The sequence below is a fragment of the Mauremys mutica genome, chromosome 1 (genome assembly GCF_020497125.1).
Source record: "Mauremys mutica isolate MM-2020 ecotype Southern chromosome 1, ASM2049712v1, whole genome shotgun sequence".
Classification (NCBI taxonomy): Eukaryota; Metazoa; Chordata; order Testudines; family Geoemydidae; genus Mauremys; species Mauremys mutica.
In genome coordinates, this window is record NC_059072.1 from 131438262 (window position 1) to 131460479 (window position 22218).

At 39.5% G+C, this 22218-nt stretch overlaps 1 protein-coding gene across 1 annotated transcript in view; it reads right to left on the reverse strand.

Annotated features, from left to right (window-relative positions):
* Positions 1-22218, reverse strand: part of LOC123354280 (potassium voltage-gated channel subfamily KQT member 1-like) — an 824442-nt gene that overhangs the window by 658603 nt on the left and 143621 nt on the right. Inside the window, exons 9-14 of the mRNA XM_044996134.1 lie at positions 22086-22164; positions 17754-17850; positions 11102-11242; positions 4330-4440; positions 2388-2483; positions 1398-1526 (exon numbers count right to left, since the gene is read on the reverse strand). Coding sequence (XP_044852069.1) covers positions 1398-1526; positions 2388-2483; positions 4330-4440; positions 11102-11242; positions 17754-17850; positions 22086-22164 — 653 coding nt within the window. The remainder of the gene's footprint in view (positions 1-1397; positions 1527-2387; positions 2484-4329; positions 4441-11101; positions 11243-17753; positions 17851-22085; positions 22165-22218) is intronic.

Genomic DNA, 22218 nt, shown 5'->3' on the forward strand with positions numbered 1-22218 from the left:
GATATCAAGTGCCTATATTGGATAGGCACCTCTAACTGTCTCTTTCTATTTTCCAGCAATTTGGTTTGCTAGGGAACTGAGAAAAGACTATAGTTGTTTCTGTCCTCCTTTCCACCTTTGTATGCAGTGTCAGCTTCTGCTGCGACCAATAACTGAGCGGAAAGCTGATGGCTGGGCAAAGATCTGGTGATAGGTAACACACATACTGTATCCTGACTGACAACCCAAATCAGTCAGTTGACCACTTCCCAAAACAGTGTACCTAATTAGTAAGGATGTGTACATGCTTGTGTATGTGCTTTAAAGATTGTCATGAAGTGACAGCATGTGTTCTGAGAAGAGCCAGCTCTTCTTATCATGATCAAATTCACCCCCTGCCAAGGGCCTGTACAAAGCCAATAACCACTCTAACCCTCAGCATAAGGGCCAGGGTAGGTTTAAGTGGTACAGAGACATCTTTGCTGGCCCTCTTCACAAGGGTGAGTTTCACCCATTAATGAACAATGCCAGAATCTGTAATTATGGGATTAAATTATAGCAAGGGAAATCCAGGTCTAATAGTGCACTAGAAAAAAATAGAAAAATAAAAGAGGCAGTGTGATCCAGAGAGAAAGGCACTGGCCTGGGAGTCAAAGGACCTGAGTTATTTTTCTTAGCCCTGCCACTAGCTTGTTGTATGAGTTTACACAGGCACAGAGCAATGTCATGCCTTGTGCTACTCCTGCCCACTTCTGTCTGAATTGTCTGTTCAGATTGTATGCTCCTCAAGGCAGGGCCTGTCTCTTACTATGCATTTGCACAGCGCCTCTATCTGCTACTGTAATGAAAATAATAAAATACACTTGGAAACAACAGAGGCATGAACTGAAATTCGGCCTTATTTCAGCCAAACTGGGATATTTGCCTAACTCGCTTTTCAAAGGTCCTCTATAGAGATAAGCACTTTAAAGCAATTAATTTAGATATTACAAGCCAAATTGAGAGCACAGGCCCTGCTGCTCCACTGCCTTTCCCTTTTCCAGTCATATATAACAGTTCAGTTGAGTGTAAAATGGATATAAGATGCTACCAGCTCATATAAGATAGCAATGTATGCTTAGTTGAACAGTTATAAATGTCTACATAAGGGACAAGATAATGGAGAATCAGGCCCATAGAAACCAATGGATACATTCAAAACAGAGACATATCTGTCCATCAAGTTTGCCTTAAGGATGATTAAGTTGATCTTGACACAATGTAAGGAAATAGATTCTATATCCCATTACAGGTCTCTTCCAACCCAAATGTTTCTACAAATTCCCTGCAACCTCTATACCTCTTTTACTTATATTCTGGTTGTTAACCCAACTAAATTAAAACCAAGATGAAAATAAGTATGGCAAGTTCCTTTTAACCTGTTTTCTCAGACTAGGGCTAGATGGCGCTGGTGTTTTTTTTGTACTTTGAGCAGGCGATGTAACATAGATCTTCCATGTTGCTGTAGAACTGTATGATTTCTCCGCTGCATAGCACCGCCATAGAGTCTGTAAAGTAAAAACCAAACAATTCTTTCTGTGAACAAATGGGCATTGTGTTCTGAAGGAAAGGTAACTATCACCCTGCCAAAAATAAACCTACAGTGTGTTCTTTGATTTATACAAATGTGCTGCAATCGGTTTTAATTGAACCATTATGTGCTGTACAGTATAGTTACACATCAAATAAAATGCAGTCGCTCCCACGAGTAACTGTGCTAACAGGTAACCATCACCAAGAGTCATATGTTCCCTTCAGCATGTGGTGTTTTTAAATATGCCGCTCTTAGTATTATCAGTAGACGTTGTGGCCTAATCTACTACATATGCAGATGAAAATCTGCCCCATAAGAAGAAATACTCTTAGAACATTAAGAAACGCTCCAGCTTTACTTTTTTATGCACTGTGCCACATTTTAGTAATTTTGTTCTCAGTTGACAGTCTCTTTACACTATATGAAATGTAATATCGGAGCATTTTCCAAAGTTGGGTGTATGTATCCATACATACATACCCAATTATTTAAGACATACACAGTACCAATGGGAATACTACAAGGTAGATAATAATTACATGAAAATTAAAAATAAATAACAAAGTTGCTTCTTTAATTCAACAAGTGTCTGCACCTGACCAGTGTCTTTCACCTGAGAATCTCAAAGCCCTTTAAAACATTAAACTTCACAACAAGCCTGTAGGATAGGTAATTATTCTCATGTCACAGATCAGTAAACTGAGGCAAAATGATTTAGGGTTTAAAAGACAATCATCAGCAGAGATGGATTAGACCCTAGAAGTCATAGCTCCTAGTCCTGTGTCCACTAAACTATACTCCTCCATCTACTCTGTTTTATTATTCAAGCATTTACCTGAATTAGAGAAGCTGCAGCTGGGATTTGCCTGTTGAAATGCTTCTGACGTTGTTTCTGTTGTACCTTCAAGGCAAAACCAGAACCCAGAATCCCCTAAAAATAAACCAAATACTGGTAAGTCTCTGGTGAAACTTTTTTAAACCAAAATTTAAAGCATGAAATAAAAAAACAACTCCTCCTTTTATATTATTAATATAAAATATTATAATGAGAGAATTTCACCTAAGCTCAGTTACGGTCATGGAGTATCTTAACTCTTAACATTTCCATGAGGACGAAATGTATTTATCCAGTGATGAAATACAGTGTATTTGAGGTATTCTGGGCATCACATGAGTTCACTAACTCTTTTACACAAATCAGGAAATATTCTGTCCCCAAAAAGACTTACAACAACCATACATTCACAGCTAGAATTTATGGGGAACATTATTCAACACAGTAGCTGTAGCCACTTTCACTACATTCTAAAAGCAATTGGCACATGATAGTGAGAGAAAAACAACAGAACTCCAGATGTATTTTACACTTACTATTTCCTTCCCCCACAAATAAACAACTCTTTTCACTTTTCACCTGTGGAAGAACTCAAGGAAACATACATACAATTTTATAGAGTGCAACATTTCTTTTATAATGGGTCTATATTAGGGCAATAAATTATTACAGAGCTATAGCTGTATCCAGTTTCAATTTCTCAGAGGTTACATTAGTTTTTAGTAATGTGGGTTCATACCCTCTGAGTTCTGCTTTGAACAAATCTGCACTGAAGCTCAGTCAGAACAGTCAAGTATCACAAAGCTGTAGCCCAGTTTTGCTCAAACTATTAACAAACCTTTAGTAAATACAATGGAATTGGGCTGAGTTGAGTTTCCATCTAGACAAGAAACAGCGTGTGTCTTCAGGCTTCAGACAGAAAGCTGCACACCATTCTTGTTGCCGGACATTCCTTCTACCTGTTGCTATGTTATGTGTAATGCTAAGTCATTCTAAGGATTTTATTTTCAAAACTTCAGCAAAAAAGTCTTCTAGCTTAATTTTTTTTTAGTTAGTTTGTCCTTACATTCATTCGTATTCAATTTGGGGAGCCCAGAAAAAAAAAAAAAAAAAAGCCTAGCAATGGTGCTTTGCAGCAGACCTGACTGAGATTCCCAGGTTGCCGAGGTTGTCTCCTCTCAATCTCTCAGTTTTTTAAATCATAAAAGACATGAAGTTAAGGAGATCTGGGCTCTATTCCCAGTTTTGCCACTGGCCTGCCGGTTGGTCTTGGGCAAGTCAATTCACCTAACTGTACCTTAGTATCCTCATGAGGATAATGAATCTTATCTCCTTTATAAAGGGCTTTGAGATCTATGGATGAAAAGGGCTATAGAAAAGCAAGGTATGGTTATATATTTCATTCCCAATATCCAAGGAATGTAAATGGCCATCATCATCACATTATCCGAGCAAGAGTTGATAATTTTGGTTGGACATATTCCTGGAGGTTCCAGCACAAGACATAATCTTTAATTAAAACATAAATCTTTAATTCCTGGAGACTCCAAAACAATCCTGGTGGGTTAGCAACCTTAATCTGAGTGCCTGACAATTTTTAATGTATTTATCCTTGTGACACTCCCATGAGGTAGCAATTATTACACCCATTTTACAGAGTGGGAACTGAGGCACAGAAAAGTGACTTGCCCACGGTCACACAGGAAGTCTATGGCAGAGCAGGAAACTGAACCTGCGTTTCCCAAGACCTAGGCTAAAGCCCACAACAATTGGATCATCCTTCCTTTCATGATGAATATTACAAGTTAAAAAGTACAATAAACTAATTGGTATATTCTGAGACAAAATTAAAAAAAAACATTTTCTTAACAATGGCATCAATTAACAAGTATTTGTATTATTTACACACAGGATTAAATAAGTACTTTGAATTCCCACTCACCGCTGGAAGAGCAAAGAAAGATATAGCAAATACTGAGAAACAGGAGGCTATTGTCTTCCCAATCCATGTCTGTGGTACTTTGTCTCCATAACCAATTGTTGTGACCGTTACCTGCACCATAAACAAAGAAAATATTCACGGCAAAGTTATAAAGTTATTTCAGAAAGTGATGTGAAAGCAGCACAACATATGACAATCCATTTGGCATAAACACTATACGCCCGTGCCTAAAGCTCCAGCTCCTGAAATCATTTGCTTATGTTAGAATCTCGATCTGAATAGCCAGGAGGACTCATAGCAGGAAGCGAGGAGTACAATGATTTCAGCACACCCATCCAAATAGATACACCAGCAGACAGAATATAAGTACAAGGGGACCCCATCCTGTTGCATCTGGCTGGTCTGGGAGAGGAGGCCCTTGCTGTCACCACTCAGAGTGGGATGCAGGGCCAGGAGGGGAGGGACACGGCACTCATATCAAGGCATGCCTAACACACCATATGTCAGGGCTGGGTTTTGGACAGGCGGCCTAGTGGCTAGAGCCAGTCAGACACTAGGAAGTGGAGTTGTGGGTTGATCCAGGGTTGGGAACCAGGGGCCAGAGGCAGGAGTCAGTGCTGGGACCTAAAAGCCAGGGGTCAGGAACTGGAAGCCAGAATCAAGAGACAAAGCCAAGTCAAGAACTGGGTATCAGAGCCAGGAGGTAAAGCTCAGGTCAGGAATAGCATGAAAAAGCAGAGTCTGTAACAGCAGCTAGCTAGGATTCTACCTAGTTGTAGAGACAAACTTCTTCCCGAGGCTAAAATAGTGTGTCTGCACCCATCAGGAATGTCTTGTCAATTTGGCTCTCCCTGGGCAGCACACCCATGTTTGGGCTGCTGAGACTCATACTCTGGTAAGCGTTTCCACGGTCAGGGGTGTTAGGTGGTGGTGTGGAGGCAGCCACTTCCCAGGGAATCTGCAGATCCAGGTTGTATACGTGCTGAATCTCTCATCATATTGCCATAATTGGCCCTGCCCACTGCCCTGTTTCGACATTGCAAAGATGGTTTACTTCTTCTCAAAATTAAAAGCTCTAGCCATTGACTACCCAGTATTTTTCATTCTGTCCGATATAAATAATTTTAACAGCTACGTCTATAAAGAGTTATTAGGTTTCAGGACATAGCCCCAAACCTATCCTCCACTCCTTCCATTTTGCCACCAATAATACCAGAAATATGACCAAAATAGGTTGATGAATTCACATTCACCTAACCATTCACAATGGGAACAAAGGAGGCTATGGGAATGAGGGTTGACCAGAGGATGACAATTCCATTTTGCGGCAACTTTCAAGATTTCAGAATTTGTTTCTCCTTGGACAAAATCTTTCAAAAAAAAAATTCTGAAAAGAAGAGAGAGAGGGTGTTTAGCCTCATGGTTAGCGTGTTGGCCTAGGACATGGAAGAACCAGGCTCTACTCCTGCCTCTGCTCCAAATCAGAGCAGAATTTTTCATCCCATATCACACTAAAACAGGCAGAGCAGGGACTTGAACCTGACTCTCCCACTGAGCTACAGAGTCAGTCTTTGCTCTCTGTGCTCACTCCGACTGAAAAAAACCTTCCTACCAAAAGTTTCATGGAAACAAATACATCTCCGCAAAACCTTTTGGCTTCAACAAAATAACATATTTCACTAAAATTTCATTTTGGCAAACATTTTTTTAATGACTCTAGTGAGAATACGGCCATTTAGGGCACAGTCGCTGCTATCTGCAGTTATTGTATCCAGTTGGATACTATAAATAATAATAATAATGCATATTTCTTATAAAGTGCTGTTCTTCAGAATCTCAAAGCACTTCACAATCATTAATCTATAGTTTTTAAGGTTTTCCTGAAGAGCCTTATAAACAGTTGGAGAGAATATGCTTCCTTTAGAGCAGTAAGAAGAACAGGAGTACTTGTGGCACCAGGTTCGGCCGATCGCGGCTCCCACTGGCCGCGGTTCGCTGCTCCAGGCCAATGGGAGCTGCTGGAAGCAGCAACCAGTATGTCCCTCGGCCCGCACCACTTCCAGCAGCCCCCATTGGCCTGGAGCAGCGAACTGCAGCCACTGGGAGCCGCGATCAGCCGAACATGTGGACGCGGCAGGTAAACCAACTGGCCCGGCCCGCCAGGGGCTTTCCTTGCACAAGTGACGGAACATGTTTGGGAACCACTGCTTTAGAGTAATCTCTCAGGGAAGCACTGTAATGAGCTAGGAAGGAGGATTTTTTTTTAAAAAAGGGCTGAAAATACTATTGAACTAAGACTTTCAAGCCTGAAAACTAGACTCACATTTACTTTATAGACTCTTGGCTCCTCATTCCGAACAAAATGCCAGTTGTTTAGCAAACTCAATACTTTAGCATCTTTATTTTCCGGCAACTTTCAACTGTATGCTCACCTCAGCCAGGACCACATCTTCCCATGAGTCAGTACAGCCCCTAGCATAACGGGGCCCTAATAATGATTAGGGCTATTGCTTACTACCCCAAAACAAAGAAATAATAATGATAATCACCAACACCACATGTTAACTTCCAAAACGATCAGACCTGGGGAGCGGAGGAAATTAAAGCAATGATTCCTTAATGACCATTCAGCTTCTCAGTGCACCCAGATAATCCTTTAATGTCTTGCTTTTTCTTCTCCCCTTCATTTTCCTATGAAAGGCTCCTTGTTTTGCTGAGTTCTCCAGCACTCAGGAATTAAAAACCAACTGCCATAAGGCTGAACTACTCTAACATTACTGTGGGAGACAGCATGAAAAGCCATAACCACAGAAAAAGGAAGAGATGCTTTTCCATCCCTGCAGCAGACATTTGGCGGACAGTTTTCTGCAGGTGTCTGGACACATCTCAGGAAGTTTCTCTATTGCCACTTTAAGAGAATTCTTTCTTGCTAATCTAATTAATACTTGTAAGTATGCAGAATGGATTATAGATAATGTAAATTCTCCAGCTTTCTTAATCCTGTCCAGAATTATTTTGAATGTATTTCTAGTAGATGCCAGTGAACCGCTCAGCATATATTTAATAATTAGCTATTGAAAAAATAAGCTTGTTGCCTAAACCAGATTCACTACATCACACGTCCACTCATATCTTCTGCACATGCTCTAGCTAACTTAGCCTCTGATCCTACAAACACATACACATGCATACTTCAAGAGTAGTTTCACTGACAGCAGTAGGACTATTCACATGCTTAAAGCTCTTTCAAGATCAGGGCTTTATGACCAAACATTAAAAATAAAGGGACATTGCTCTGGCTGGGACATGGGTACTTGATATTGGAGATTTGGTGAAATAGCTCAGAAATTGGTATTACAAGCAGAGTATCCTGATGTAAACAATCAATTATTTGACTCAAATTCTACAAGACATAAATTAGCCCTGTTCTCATCAAAGGACACTAAGGTGGGGTCTCAAGAGATAGGAATGGAAATGAGATGTCAACAACTTCTGCCCCCAAAAGAGGATTCAAAAATAACTTAAAACAAGCAGGATTAATAATTTTGCCAGACTGATAATCCCTTAGGAAACGTCTTTCCATATATGTTAACAAGGTAATAGTGCTGAAAATGGTTCACATAAGAAGCTACAAGTCTTCGATAGAACTCTGCAATTAAATCTGCCATGCCTGTCAAAAGTAGATGAAACAGCCTTGCATTCAGCTAGAGCGAGTGAACCTGGTTAACATTTAATTCCAAATTCCTTTTATTTTTGTTTTATTTTCCTTTTTCCTCATGTTTAAACCCTTTAGGACTTTTGTATCAAATTCAGCAAGCTTGCACTTTCTACAGTAAGCAAAATATCACACATAATAGACTCTGCGGTTTTAGCAGATACACAAAAAAACTTTCAAACGCTGCTACCAAGATTTTTTAAATCTTGGATTAGTTTTGAAAAGCAAAAGTGAAATCAAATTTCACTCCCTAATAACTCCACATCTGTGTTTTTGTGTTATAGGAGGTTCTAAAAGAAAAAGAAACTAAGTGATTCACTTTGCCCTGTGTCACTGGTCCCAGCTGTGAACTGCACCTGCACCGTGACTCACTAATGCTGCAGAGGCCTACACGTCTGGAAAGTTTAAACAATTTAAACAGTGTTCTTCCTTCATGTGCCTCACACAGATAAAGACAAAGCTGATTTTATCTACCCATTACACAACTCAAGTAGAATTTTACAGAAAAATCCCTGAGCACTTTGTGCAATACATAAACACTTTAAAATTAGGTTGAATTCTAAATGTTCCTATCTTAAACAATGGAAAGTGTTTAAAGCAAGCACCAATTAGCCTACATTTTGAACTTATTCATTTCTGTTGAAAATTCTCCCAGTTTTCTTTTATTAACTTATAATCAAGAATATTTGCAAAAATGCTCATCTGAAGAGATCTTAACTGTTTTAAGCCCTGATTCTGCACCTTTACTGTGTCAGGCCTGCAGCATCTAGCCCTTAGATTCCAAAATAGTTTCTCGTGTTAGAAAATTGGATTTAATTCTTTAAGCATGTTCCTGCCAGCAGCTAAAAGAGAGGGATGTTTTTGTGTTTACTTCTCACGGAAGGTGTTTATATACCACAGTGACAGGAAACCTGATTAAACCATAGCTAAATACTACAAAATTCACAAGAACACAGATCGACATCCTTTAACAATTACATTGAACAGTCATCCCAATTTATTAAAGAGAGAGATACACACACATACACACATTGCCACTAACCTCTTTTGACCACTGGGGGAATTTACAAGCTTCCCAGGAGATCAGAGGAACTATGCTAGCTCTGGTGAGAGCCCTAATGTTGAGACTCCGACAGCTAGACCCTCTTCTAATACCATTTTGATTACATTTACTTTTCATCATATTTAGATGAAATGGTGGTAAAAACTAGCTGAGCAGCCATGTCCCCACTGTTTTGAAAACTAGTTCAACTGAACTGGTGGTAGAACAAGTAGGAATTGATTACTGTTAAAGTTTCCTCAGCATAGGCATGGCTTTTTGTGATGTAAGTCTAAAAAGGCACAGATTTGTTTAGCCTTTACTCTTTTGGTTTTTATTCCATATTTTTTCAGCAATCTGTTCTTGTGGAAAGTTTCTTCCTAAGCTTAGAGCTTGTTTTATGCCCAGATGCACAAAGGTTAAGTTCCTGCTAAACTTTTTATCATGTATGTCTAACGTGATAAAAGGGATTCAACAAATGATTGATTTTGTGGGCCACTGGTTTCCCTGCCAGACTATTTAGTTCTGTCCGGTCATTTCAGGGTGGGGCTTTTTTTGGTCAGGCTTTTTCATTTTTTTGGATCAATTTATTGGATGCTTTGTGTACCCTATAAATTAGTTTAATACATGATAACCAAATCACTGGAATTAAAGATTTACAACATTTTTTAACTGAGCCATTTAAAAAAGTGTATGCCAAACTTTTATAAAAAATAATTTTAGTAAAGGTTTATACGTCACCCTTCTAACATAAATATTATAAATGTTTATGTATTAGGACTTTCAAGGCCCTTTTTTTTTCCATCCCACAAACTCTTACCAGTCTTTATTTAAAGGATTATTTAGATGCAGGTAAAATATTACTTTGTCACTTAAGGAAGTTTTCCATCTTTTCTTTACAAAGACTTGAACTGCTTATCCCTTTGGTCTTGGATTAAACCAGACTACATTTTTTCTCTCTCTCTCTCACACTCACATTCTCACACACACACTCTCACACACACACACGTCAAAGCCAGCAAAAGGTTTCGTAAGTGCAAAACCCACCCACATAAGCAAGAGAGAACCTTCTGTAGCATACCTTAGCACTCACCAATCATATTTGGTAGTCTTACAGACATGCTGCACACCTCTGCTATGAACTCGCTTGCACATATGAAGAAACAGTACGAAATACACAACATTCCCTTATTAGCACTACAACAAATACAGCAAATGTAACATCTGTTAAATATATGCACTGTATACTTGTCAATGGGTAGTATGAGGTAGGAATTAAGGTTTTGCTTTACACCCCGGTTTGGGACGAAGGGAGAATAGGCAGTTAAGGGATGTGTAAGGGTTGAATGGGCAAGTGGGGCAGTACTGTGGATATTTGGGAGCTAGTGGCTTTAAGTCTGCCCCCACTAATATCTCCTCATCATAAATATCCTCCAGGTATGTCATTCCCCTCCCTATCACCAGACCTGATTTGTCAACCTCCTCTGGTTTGTCACACTGACACTCCCAGGTCATGAGCCACATGAGATTTGCCAGTGGGGAAAGCGGCCTCAGGAGCACAGGTGGTGTATCAGAGGGTATGTCTTCACTACCAGCCGGATCGGCAGGCAGCGATCGATCCAGCGGGGATCGATTTATCACGTCTAGTCTTTTTAGAAAAATCACTGAAAATTAAATTGGGCTCAAAAGAGCATGTAAAATTTCAAGATTAATTTCTCACTCTTTAAAATAAGGATTTAATTCCTACTTTAAGTACAAAATGCAATGCAAACTTTACCAATGGAGTCACTACTTTGCCTTCATAATATACTTTAGTACTGACATATTTTAGTTCTATTAAATCTACTTTAAAAAAAAAAAAGTAAAATTTTCCTTTTAGATTGCCATTTACAAATCGAAGGCCTGATTTTGAAAATCAATAAATCCTTACTCCGGAAAAAAAAAAACCCTATTAACGTCAATGGTGTATCTTGCATGACGGTGGACAAAGACTAGGCACTTTGCTATAGATGACTTACCACACCCCACCACAGGGCATCAGCATAGCTGGAGAAACCTGTTCTTCCATCTTCATCCACTGCATCCTTCTCAGCAAGATAGACAAAATAGGATGAGAAGATCAGTCCCAAGAATCCAATGTACAGAGTGGTTATGAGTTCCTATCACAAAAGAAAGGAAATAGTATGTAAGGCTTAAGTTACGTACTTTCCAGTTTGAAACCAATAACTTTGTTTGGTTTTACATACTAGCATATTTTTCTGAAAGGCACTATCATGGCAGTGCTGTGCAATGGCAATGTTAAAAAGACACAATCAGCATGTTTAGAATGCAAAATGTGCTTCCATAAAAAAATAGATGAATCAGTGAATAGCTTTTTATTTGCGTCAAGACTAAGTCATTGAAGGCCAAATGGTCCCTGACAGTAGATTTGGACAGGTAAAAATAGACGTAAGACTTTGCAATGTCATTGGCCAACTTTGATGATATGCCTTTTAAAACTGAAGGTAAATCCTACCATACACTCTTAGAGTATGTGATTTATTTACAGTAAATTTGTTTCTTCTTCACATCCCTCAGCATATTAACAGATATGGGGAGCACAGCATCACCATTCATTTCTGTGCATGGCCTGTTCATCCATTCATGTCCCTGCATACTATGTTCCACCATTTACTCTGTAGTCGGCGTCTAGGCCTGACTTACCTTGGTTGCATTTGTGTTAGTCTCTTTGACATCCTATCATGTCTATGTTCTACAGTGTCCCCACCATTGTAATCTTTTTCCTATTGCAGCCAATCCTGTACCCTGATTTCTTGTCCTACTCTCCTTCTAACTTGATTTATCTTAAGTCATGACTCTTTACATCTGCCATCTTCCAAAGAACCCATCACTACTGCCTCCTGCCTTCTGGTGTCTGTTTCATTTAATGCACCTGCTTCCAGACCATAGAGTAGAACAATTATTTGATACATTTTCACTTTGGTACCAAATGTAATGTTTTTATTAGTCCATAATTTCATCAACTGTGCAGCACCTGTTGCTAAAGCACTTCTCCTTTAAACCTCATCTTTGACACAACCTTCAGCATTGATCAAGCTTCCTACATAAACATAATATTTGACTTGTTCTACAGTTTGGATTTACAACTATATCATCATCTTGGTATTTATTGTATCTTGGAAAAGAGACGATGGCTAAATGGACATCCACAAATAGATGTTAGTAGTCTAATGAAATCTACATTATAAAATACCTAAAACTTTCCTTGAATACTCTGTTTATAACTGCAATGTCATATCATTATAGACTTAGACATACACGAATCACTTAGGAGTAACCAACTTGAAAGAAATTAAACTAATTTAAGTTACCCACAAGCACATATATAATGCTTAGCTCTAAATATATTTTTCAGACTATTTATTCACCCACACAAGGATTTTCCAAGGATGCACATAATTGCCTTCCACCTAAAAAATTTTTTAGTTAACGTTTTAAAAGAGATCTGAGACTTTATCCACATTTACTTTGTGTTGCCTGAGAGACTGGGGGTTAATTCCTGTTTTGTTTTTTGTAATACTTTTTATTTAAGCTTTGCCACCTGCAGGAAGACTGAATAGTAACATTTACTACATGCCTCATCTGTATCTTTCCCCGATTCTTTATTGTTTTCTTCTAGTCACCATTCTGAGCTCCAGAGAATTCTTCTCCTTTATTTTGTGTCCCAAATATTGCAAGAATGTTTTTTTAAAAATAAAACACCAGTCTAACAAAGAACCCCTCTATTTAAAATAGATGTTTCTCTCCCACCATTCTTCTGTCACATCTTACACTAGCATCCAAAGCTAAATGTCCTGGGAGAAGAGTTCCTGGAATATCTGGGTTTTATTACCCTACCCTGTAATTTCTTTCAGCTCTCTTCATTTTTTCATTACAGCATCTCTCTGGTGGAAATGGTGAAGCCAGGAACGCTCCCTGAGACAACTGCTACTTGTAGCATCAGGAGTCAAGACTCTACATACCTGTCCACTGAAACTTCACTGAGATAATCCAGATTCAGTGTACTTAATCAACCTTTGCACAAAACAAAGCGGGTTCCCTTCTCAATAAATTTTCAAGTAATCCATTAGTTCTGATTGTTCCCTCTCTAGTTTCAGTTTTTAGTAGCATCCAGTTTCACCTCTAGGTCCTTTTCTCAGCTCTAGTTGCCTGATGCATTGGTTGAGCGAGGAAGTCAGAGCTGAATCTTCACTAGTTCGTTGTTCCATTGTGGTCAACCTCTCCTCCACCAACTCTGCTGCCTCTTTTTGTACAACAGTTAATACACTTGGTATGTCTGATCTTATTGCTTTGAACTCTGTTAAGAGTTCCTTTTATATTTGCAGCTCGCATTGTTTTCTCTTGGTTTTGGCAGCTTTCTGTGGTATCTTGTCCAAGTCCTTCCTCTTTCAGCAGCGATCATCCATTGATTATGCTAAGATATTGTTTAGTTTGTAGGCATGGGTTACTCTAGCTATGGACAAACTAGGCAGCTTCCCAGGACAGCAGATTTGGCCCAGCTGCCCCTCTATCATGATGGAGGGGTGTTCTGGCCAAATCTGAGTGGCACTGTGACCCCATGCACCAGGTTGCAATTCCAGTCACACAAATTTGACATCTGGGTCAAATCTGCCATTCTAGGCTTATAAAGAGAGGGGTGGCACACTGACATTTTGCCTAGGGCAGCAGATAGTCTTGAGCTGCCTCTATTTGTGGATGTCCATTTAACACTTGGAAAGCCTGAATTCAGTAGGCTATAAAGGTCAAGAAAGCCAATGGAGACGGATGTTCTAGACACCAACTAAGCGTGAAGTTCCTATGCTTTCATCCCCAGGAGATGATATCACTTCCCACTTAATGAAGGTACCGTATTAGTGCCACTAAAGCTGTCTGGGTCTTGCTTCGAACCAAAGCCCAACTACAAAACATCCAAGCTATTGGTAGATGTCACAAGTCACTGGAACACAGAATCTACTACTTTCTCACTGATTTTGCCTTAGAATGGAGGTCAGAGACCAGACAATAGTCGGAGAGATTTTCTTTGTGAAGTATTGGCTTTAAAAATCAGGCAGACCAATATGATCTTTAGTGGAGTTGGGCAAGATCTCAGACTCTCACTGCCACAGAAATGTTACCAGAACTTCTGAGGATATTTCAGCATCAGCATCTCTAAACCGTTGCCCTATTCATCAAAGCCTGAACCCTTGTCAAAACTCAGTCTGGATGCAAACATCACTTCCTCTGATCATCTCTACTGGCCACTCTGAATACATACATACATGTTTAAAAACAAATATTGCAATAGCAAGTGTGTATATATAAATATTAAAAAATAATTGTTCCAGCAGTGCTATACTAAGAAGTTATGTGTAAAATAGGCATGAGCGCCAGGTTTGTATAATTTTTGGTGGTGCCCAAAACAGGTCCAAGCTGAGCCATCCCATACATGGGACAGACTGGGGCAAGTGCTCCGGACCCCAGGCTTTGGGGGGCCCCGTGCTTCAGGGGCACACGGGGTCCTGGGCAGCCTGCAGGGTTAGCGGGGGGCCTGGTGCAAGCAGCAGGGGGGAACCCAGCCCTAGCCCACCCTGCTCTGCTGGCTCCCAGCATCGCTTGGGGAAGGGGGTGGAAGCTCAAAAGAGCTGGTGGGGGAGGCTTGGGGGAAGGTGCGGGAAGAGTCAGGGTTGGGGCAGAGCAGGGGCGGAAAGGGGCAAGGAGGGCTGGGGCCGGGTCACTTGCTGCTGCTGGTGCCAGGCCCCCCGCTAACCTTCCAGGTCCTCCTGGACCCCGCATCCCCCTGGATGGGATGGCTCTGAAAATATAAGCCCAAACATTGCTGGAGTCGGGCACCATCACATTCCTGAATATTGGTGGGGAACAGGCACCACGGGCCCATATAACTCGCCACCTATGAAGATAGGATATAAAGATGTCAACAAAAGTGAACTAAAGTAGATATAAAGAAACAGGATTTGATGGCTTGCATTAATATAGCATCTAACATCTGAAGTTCCCTGAATGTTTTGCAGAAATCAAGGCTCAGATTATTATCTTTATTTTATAGCTGAAGTAACAGACAGATCCAGACTAACACGGCTACCCCTCTGACACTTAACAGACAGAAGTTAAATAACTTGCCCAATATAAGAAAGTCAAAAAAAGAGCCAGATACACAACTCAAGAGTCCAGGTCTTGCAGTCCTTGCACTTACCACACAGCAAAGCTTACTCTCATGCTTTTGATTAGGACAGATAACATACTGAGATGCTATTCATCAGGGTCACAAACAAAATTTCTTTTCCTTTTCTCCCCCACAGAAGTCCAACATTCTATACTTTGCAGTTATGACTTACATATTTTTTAGTGGGGGGTGGTGTGCAAAGAAAGCCAAAATCACACTTGCATATAGGGTAACATGATAGATCCATATTGAGGAGCTTAAGTCAATACGTTATTTTAAACCTGGACACATTTTTAATTATGACAAATTATTCCAAATAATAATACTCAGAATCATCAATTAACCTTCTATTAGAAACATTATGGCAGCTCACAAACCAAGATGAGGGATAAGTGAACCTCTGAGATTAGAGACTCATAAACTGGAGCTTGATAAGTTAACTCAATAGTTTTTCAGTGAGCTGCATGATTTTTTCCAAGTTTTTCCATCACCATATGTGATATTGACTCATGTTCTGTTGCCTTTGGCAAGAAACACTAGTATAAGCTCAACCTGCTGAAAATAGCTGAGTGCCCTGGCCAAATCGGGTTTCAGTGAGCTAATACAGCTATATGTAAAACTAAGACACACATGGTTCAATCTTTAGTAAGCTTTTCTGGGCACAGACAGATCCAAGCGAATCTATTTTCCATGGGACCCAAATAATGTACTTTTTTGCACTTTTCAGGGATTTAGGATCCTATTTTATATTGAAAAAAGTACCCAATTCATCAACAACAAGAACAAATAAAAGTCTGCTTTGTACGCTGGCTTCAAAAAAAAAAAAAGAAACTGAGACCCTTTTTTCTTTAAAACGCAAATTTCTATTGCAAACTGGAGGGGAATAAAAGTTCTGTTTTCCCTTCTGTTCACTGCAGTTTCAGCTACATTTATCCAATGTCAATAAAGAATAGTTTTGATTTTGAACTGCTCATGTGTCAGTGGATGATCTCCTTGGTCAAGCACCACAGATATGAAGACTGTTTATAGATCATTATAATCACTTCTCTGGAGTAATAGAACTTCAAATTCATTTGGTTCACAGGCTTATCTTCTCCATGGTATTTTTTTATTTGCCCCCAGAAAACCCCCACAGTAAGCCTCATGAATGCGAAGAAAATACTTTAGTACTCTAGTCCAGTATTATATGGATAGCCATGCAGTGTAGAGATAAACAATGAAGCTTACACTGACATGGGCCATTAAAATTACGCCTGTCATATAGGAATGAAGTGGATTTGTGTTGAGGGATTTTTGCTGTTTGTTTTGGGATTTTTTTTAAACAGGAATTCAATGTTTTTCAATGGAGTTCGGCCTGTTGGAGCTGAAGTTACCTGCGGTACAGGAGAAATGTTAATAGCACAAGAATATCTATATGATAGATTTTCAGTGTTTTGCTTTAAGCAGCACCCAGTCATCTGTAACATAACAATGATCTGCTGAAGTAAATGCAGGTGGCACCTGTGATGGAAGTTCATAATTGTTTACACTAATTGGAGAACAGATTTATATGAAGGAGTGTGAAGGAAGGACTGTCATAGGAGGAGAAATAACTGGCTATAAAGGTGAAGAAATCTGTAGTGTGGAACAAGTCATTATAATATGACAGGATGAGTAAGAAAGGATGACAATAATATTATGTTGATATGGTTAACCTCAAGCACCCGTTTTCACCAAAAACTATTCAAAAGTGACCCTTAAAAAAGGGCCCTTCAATCATTCATTTGTCAAAGTCTGTGCAAAAGTCTATGTGAAAAGTGATTATTTAAGCTTAAGTACTTCTGAACAGGAGAGGTAATGGTAAAATGTAAAAGCTTTAACAAAAACAGGCTGCTATTTATAGAAATATTTACCTCTATTTCACAGCCTATATCCTTAAATAAAATAGTGTTTCCTGCATGTTATAATACTATATTTAATATTTTTATTTATAGCACAAATTAGAAACCCCAATATTTAAGTAGCTAAATAAAAAGGAATGGTTAAAATGGTTGATGTGTTTACTTAAAATGTTTCCACTGGTTTTTCTTTTTTTGCCAAAATAACCTGGATTAGAAGACATTTCCTGCAAATACAGCTGACAGCATTTTTATATGCAAGACAAACCATGTAACTGTGTTTAATAAATTATGCTTGAATAGTTCCATCAAACTTCACAGAGAAACATTATTCACAGCTATAATGCTAATTTCCAGAAAATACCACTGCTGGTGCCTACTAGCCAATTGAAAGAAACATTCAGCCTAATTGTGTTCCTATTTTAAAAATAAAAAGAAACGTGATTGTCTTTGAAAGTGATTCATTCTATCTTGCAACAATCATTGTTCATTTTAAACCAGATCATGATTTGAAGTCCAAGAGATTAATAAGTTTCATAGGCCATGTGTTAAGAATTTTAATATATCCAGTACCTGACGATGTATGAAAACAACTGATCCTAAGAGTCTCCAAGTGCCACCCTGCCGATCTACATGAAGCATGCGAAGTATCTGGAGAAACCGGATTCCCCTGAAAGAAAAATGTGAAATAAAATCAAAAACTTAAATATCTGTACAAACTATTTTTAATCTGCACACAACCTTCAGGATGCATTTATATACTGTAATTTAAAAACCCACAAAAACAGGTGCATGATCATCCTTCAGGATGCTGAGCAACTTCTCTTCCCAGAGATGTGCCTGGGAATTAAAGCTATTCGGTACCTTGTGTGTGTGGACCCATAAAATTTCAATACTGTATACTACTCTGTATTTAACCGTATAGTATATCAATATATCAAATAGTTAAATAAATTGTACAAGTATTTGTTCATACTCTTAAGCACATTACATTTTTACTTATTTGTGACTCTCAAATGTTTGTTTTCTGAGAACATTCAGTACCAAAAAACTTTACTAGCATGAACACTTGCAAAAAGTAAACTTTTAACCCCTATATTTTCCAAAAGCAAAACCTGAATTGAACATTCAACTGTAAAAGTCACAATTCTCACTTTTTTGCATGTTTTTAGTTACATAAATCATCCAATCAGCAAGTAGAGACAATACTATGCAACTTAAATAACCAACCAGAACATGAATTTTGAACTGGGAACTTTTGCAACTCAAGGAGGGTTGCCAGGTGTCTGGTTTTCAACTGGAGCACCTGGTCGAAAAGGAATCCTCCCCAGCTCGGTGCAAATGTGTGAGCGATGGAGTGAGCGGGATGGGGCCTCAGAGAAGGGGAGGTGCAAGAGTGTTCGGTTTTGTGTGATTAGAAAGTTGGCAACCCTATGTTGAAGAAATGTATGAATAATTTTAAATAAATAATTCAAATTAAAATATTTCTCATTAGTTTGGTTTGGTTTGTTTTTATCATGATCTCTTTATTTCTCTTCTACACACACTCTTAGCCATTGCTTATAGCAACTACTGTGTTGAAATCCTATCACTGAATCTAAGTAGCCAGAGAAGGAAAGGAATCATCTGGTCTATCCATCTGCTACTGCAAGATTGTCCTTCAAGTTTACTTTCTAGTGACCTGTCCAAATCCACAGTCTAATAGGTCTCACCACTAGGGTATTTTTTTTTAAATTCAGCCATTTTTTTTCTTTTTATCATCCCCTTAGAGTTATGCTCGCTTGTGCCACATTAATAGGCAGGAACCTCAACAGGTTTCTCCACCATGATGTCCGGCAATCCCTATTACTCCTCAAAGACAGGTACTGCATTTGCCTTTAGAAAATCTAATCTCTCTGTAGAGGGGTGGTCACCCCGCTCCTGCCTGGAAGGGCTTGAAATCAGCCCTGGGAGAGGGCTGAGACTGTGAGAGGGATGCTGCTAGGAAAGCAGCAAGCCTCGGCTGATTGCGGAAACAGCCACAGCTGCAGCCACACCCCAATCAGGCCACACCTGGCCCTATAAAAGGCCAGTGAGCCAGAAGCTAGCAAAGACTCTCTCTAATTTGAGAGGGAGGAACCTGGCTGCAGGGAGATGAGAGAAGGTCCCTGGAGTGGGGCAGGGCTGGGGGAAGGCCAAGGGAGCTGGGGCACTCCAGCCTGGAAACCCCCCAGGCTGCGGCCTAGTGGAAGGCCAATTAGGTACTCCTGTGGCAGAGGCAGCAGGTCCAACCCCCCCTTGCCTATGATGAGTGGCTTTTACACTTCAGTCTGCTCCAGTGAGCGGGGGCTAGATGGTGACTGGCAGTACCCCATGACTGAGGCAAGGTGGGGATAGAGGGATAGACAAGGGCACTGGGTCCTGGGAGGGACATGGGAGCCAGCGGCAGCAGGACGTCGGCCTGCAGATGGCGCTCAAGAGGCTAGAAATGCTAATTCCCTGAGATGACCAGCAGAAGGGATGAGTCCCCCCCCGCCCCGTTACACTCTCCTTCATTTAAAGTTTGCTTTTTTCTAAGCTTCCCCAGAAGAAAAAAAAATAAAAATTACTAGAGCCTTGTACTTTTTGATCCCACATGCAATACTAAGCACTGTACCATGACACTGTGAAGCCTGAATGGCAGCATATATAAATGGTATTTCATTATTCTTTGATAGGTATTGATTCTACACAGTTATATTACATTTTAGAAATTTAACTGCCAACATGTAATTATTTGAAATAAGGCCTGAAAGAGGAGAATTCTCATAATATGTGGTATGCCAACACTGGCTGGTTCACACAGTTCCCCCATGCGGGGGGAAGGAAAGGACAAACACAATTTTTAGATGTTCCCCTAGGTTTCTTTAATTTAACAGTTGACAGCAAGTAGACATTATGACATTTCTTGGTTTAGCTGTCTTTAATATATCTAAGTTGCTTACCACCATGGCATCCAACTGCTGATATGGACATTATGGGCACTTGATCAATGGCATATTACCAAAATTGATGTTTGTGGAGTATCAGAGACAGGCATAGCTGAGGCATAGCTTCTCTGCAAATGCACAAGCTCTCCACAAAGGTAGAAGTGATGTTGGTAGCAAAGGTGACTGTTTTGATGATCTATACAAAAGTCTGAAGACATCAGACTGCAGACTATCAAAGTGTTACAAACTTTGTGGTTGTAGTGGATTCTGCATTGGTTCCAGACTTGCCAATTTCCACCGGGGCAGAAGCGGCCTTTCATCTTTGATAGGTCAGGAACTTGCACCCTTTTGTGTCAGACAACAGCCTAACCAGGGTGATCCATGTTTCTGTATCTTCCATCTTAGACTATTGCAATTCACTCTACTCGGGGCTGAATGAAAACGCCTAAGTTGATGCAGCATGCTGCAAAAGCAACAAAGCCCAAGGCAAACATGACAGCTGTGCTTTGTGAAATCCAACACTATCATTCACTTCGGAACAGACTGCAACATCCTATCCCTAATCTAAAATGCCCTTAACAGATTAGGACCTGCATAATTTAGACTGTTTTTCCACAAAGGGACAATGCCATTGAAAGTTTAGACTCTCTTGCAACGCTGGCTACAAAAGTGCCATGCGAACGCTTGTTCTCACTTTCAGGTGATATTGTAAATAAGAAGTAGGCAGCAGTATCGCCCCTAAATGTAAACAAACTTATTTGTCTTAGTGACTGCTGAACAAGAAGTAGGACTGAGTGGACTTGTAGGCTCTAAAGTGTTACACTGCTTTGTTTTTGAGTAACAAAAAAATTCTACATTTGTAAATTGCACTTACACAATAAAGAGATTACACTACAGTACTTGTAGGAGGTGAATTGAAAAATACTATTTCTTTTTAGAATTTTTACAGTGCAAATTTTGTAATAAAAAATAATATAAAGTGAACACTGTACACTGTATTCCGTGTTGTAATAGAAATCAATATATTTGAAAATGTAGAAAAACAATTAAATTTCAGCTGGTATTCCATTATTTAGCATGATTAATTTTTTTTAGTTAAGCACGTGAGTTAACTGTGATTAATTGACAGCCCTAAATTAAACAAATCTTAACATACACATTCACCTGTGGGAACAGAAAGTACATATTTGTTCTGGACACTTGTGTCTTCATAATCTTGTCAGTTCTTATATGCCAAAAGTCAGTGCCCTATAAATACCTTAGACAGACACTAAAGGGAGTTGTATATCTGTTGGGCCCAATCCGGCAAAGTGCTGACTCCCTCACTTCCCAATGACTCAAGTGGGAGGGAGGGCACTTAGCACATTATAGGGAGGTGCAGCACCCCTTTGCTGGATTAAGCACAGTGGGAATGTACCTCTACCACTCCTTATCGCTCCTTTCCAGTATTTACTCAGTTTACCATCCAAAACAAGATTGTGCTACTTGGGGCAAGCTGAACAAACACTTCATAAATCAAATGTGTCTGGTTCCTGCATGGTATGTGTTACCTGTGCCAGATAAAATGCAATTGTGCTTTGATGGATTTAAGTGAAGTAATTACAGATTCTCCAAAAAAGTACCAAGTGAATTAAGTGGTGTCTGGATTATTTCTTAAATAAACCAAACATGCTGTAATATTATTTTTTTCCCTCAGAAAGAGTGTTAGATGTTTTGTATGGGACATAATGTTTCTTTAGTTGTGTCCTCTTTGCTTCCACACTCACACCCACGCAGTATGCATTGCCTCGATACTGCCTTTCCCAATCAGTGACTGAGGCACAATGCTACACTGAGTTCTTTATAGTCCATTGACCTTGACATTTTGATAATCATCTTTGGCAATAACAATTGATGGGTTAATAGATGCATGCTCTTGTATTTATTTAGTTACGTTACAGTCACTAGAAGAACGTACCTTATGGCAGATGTGGCGAACACCTGCCCATTTGATCCTACACTCAGAACAATAATTGAGGCTATCACAACAATAAGATCTGTTTAAAAAAAACACATAGAACATTAGACTTATGCACTTAAACAGTCATTGA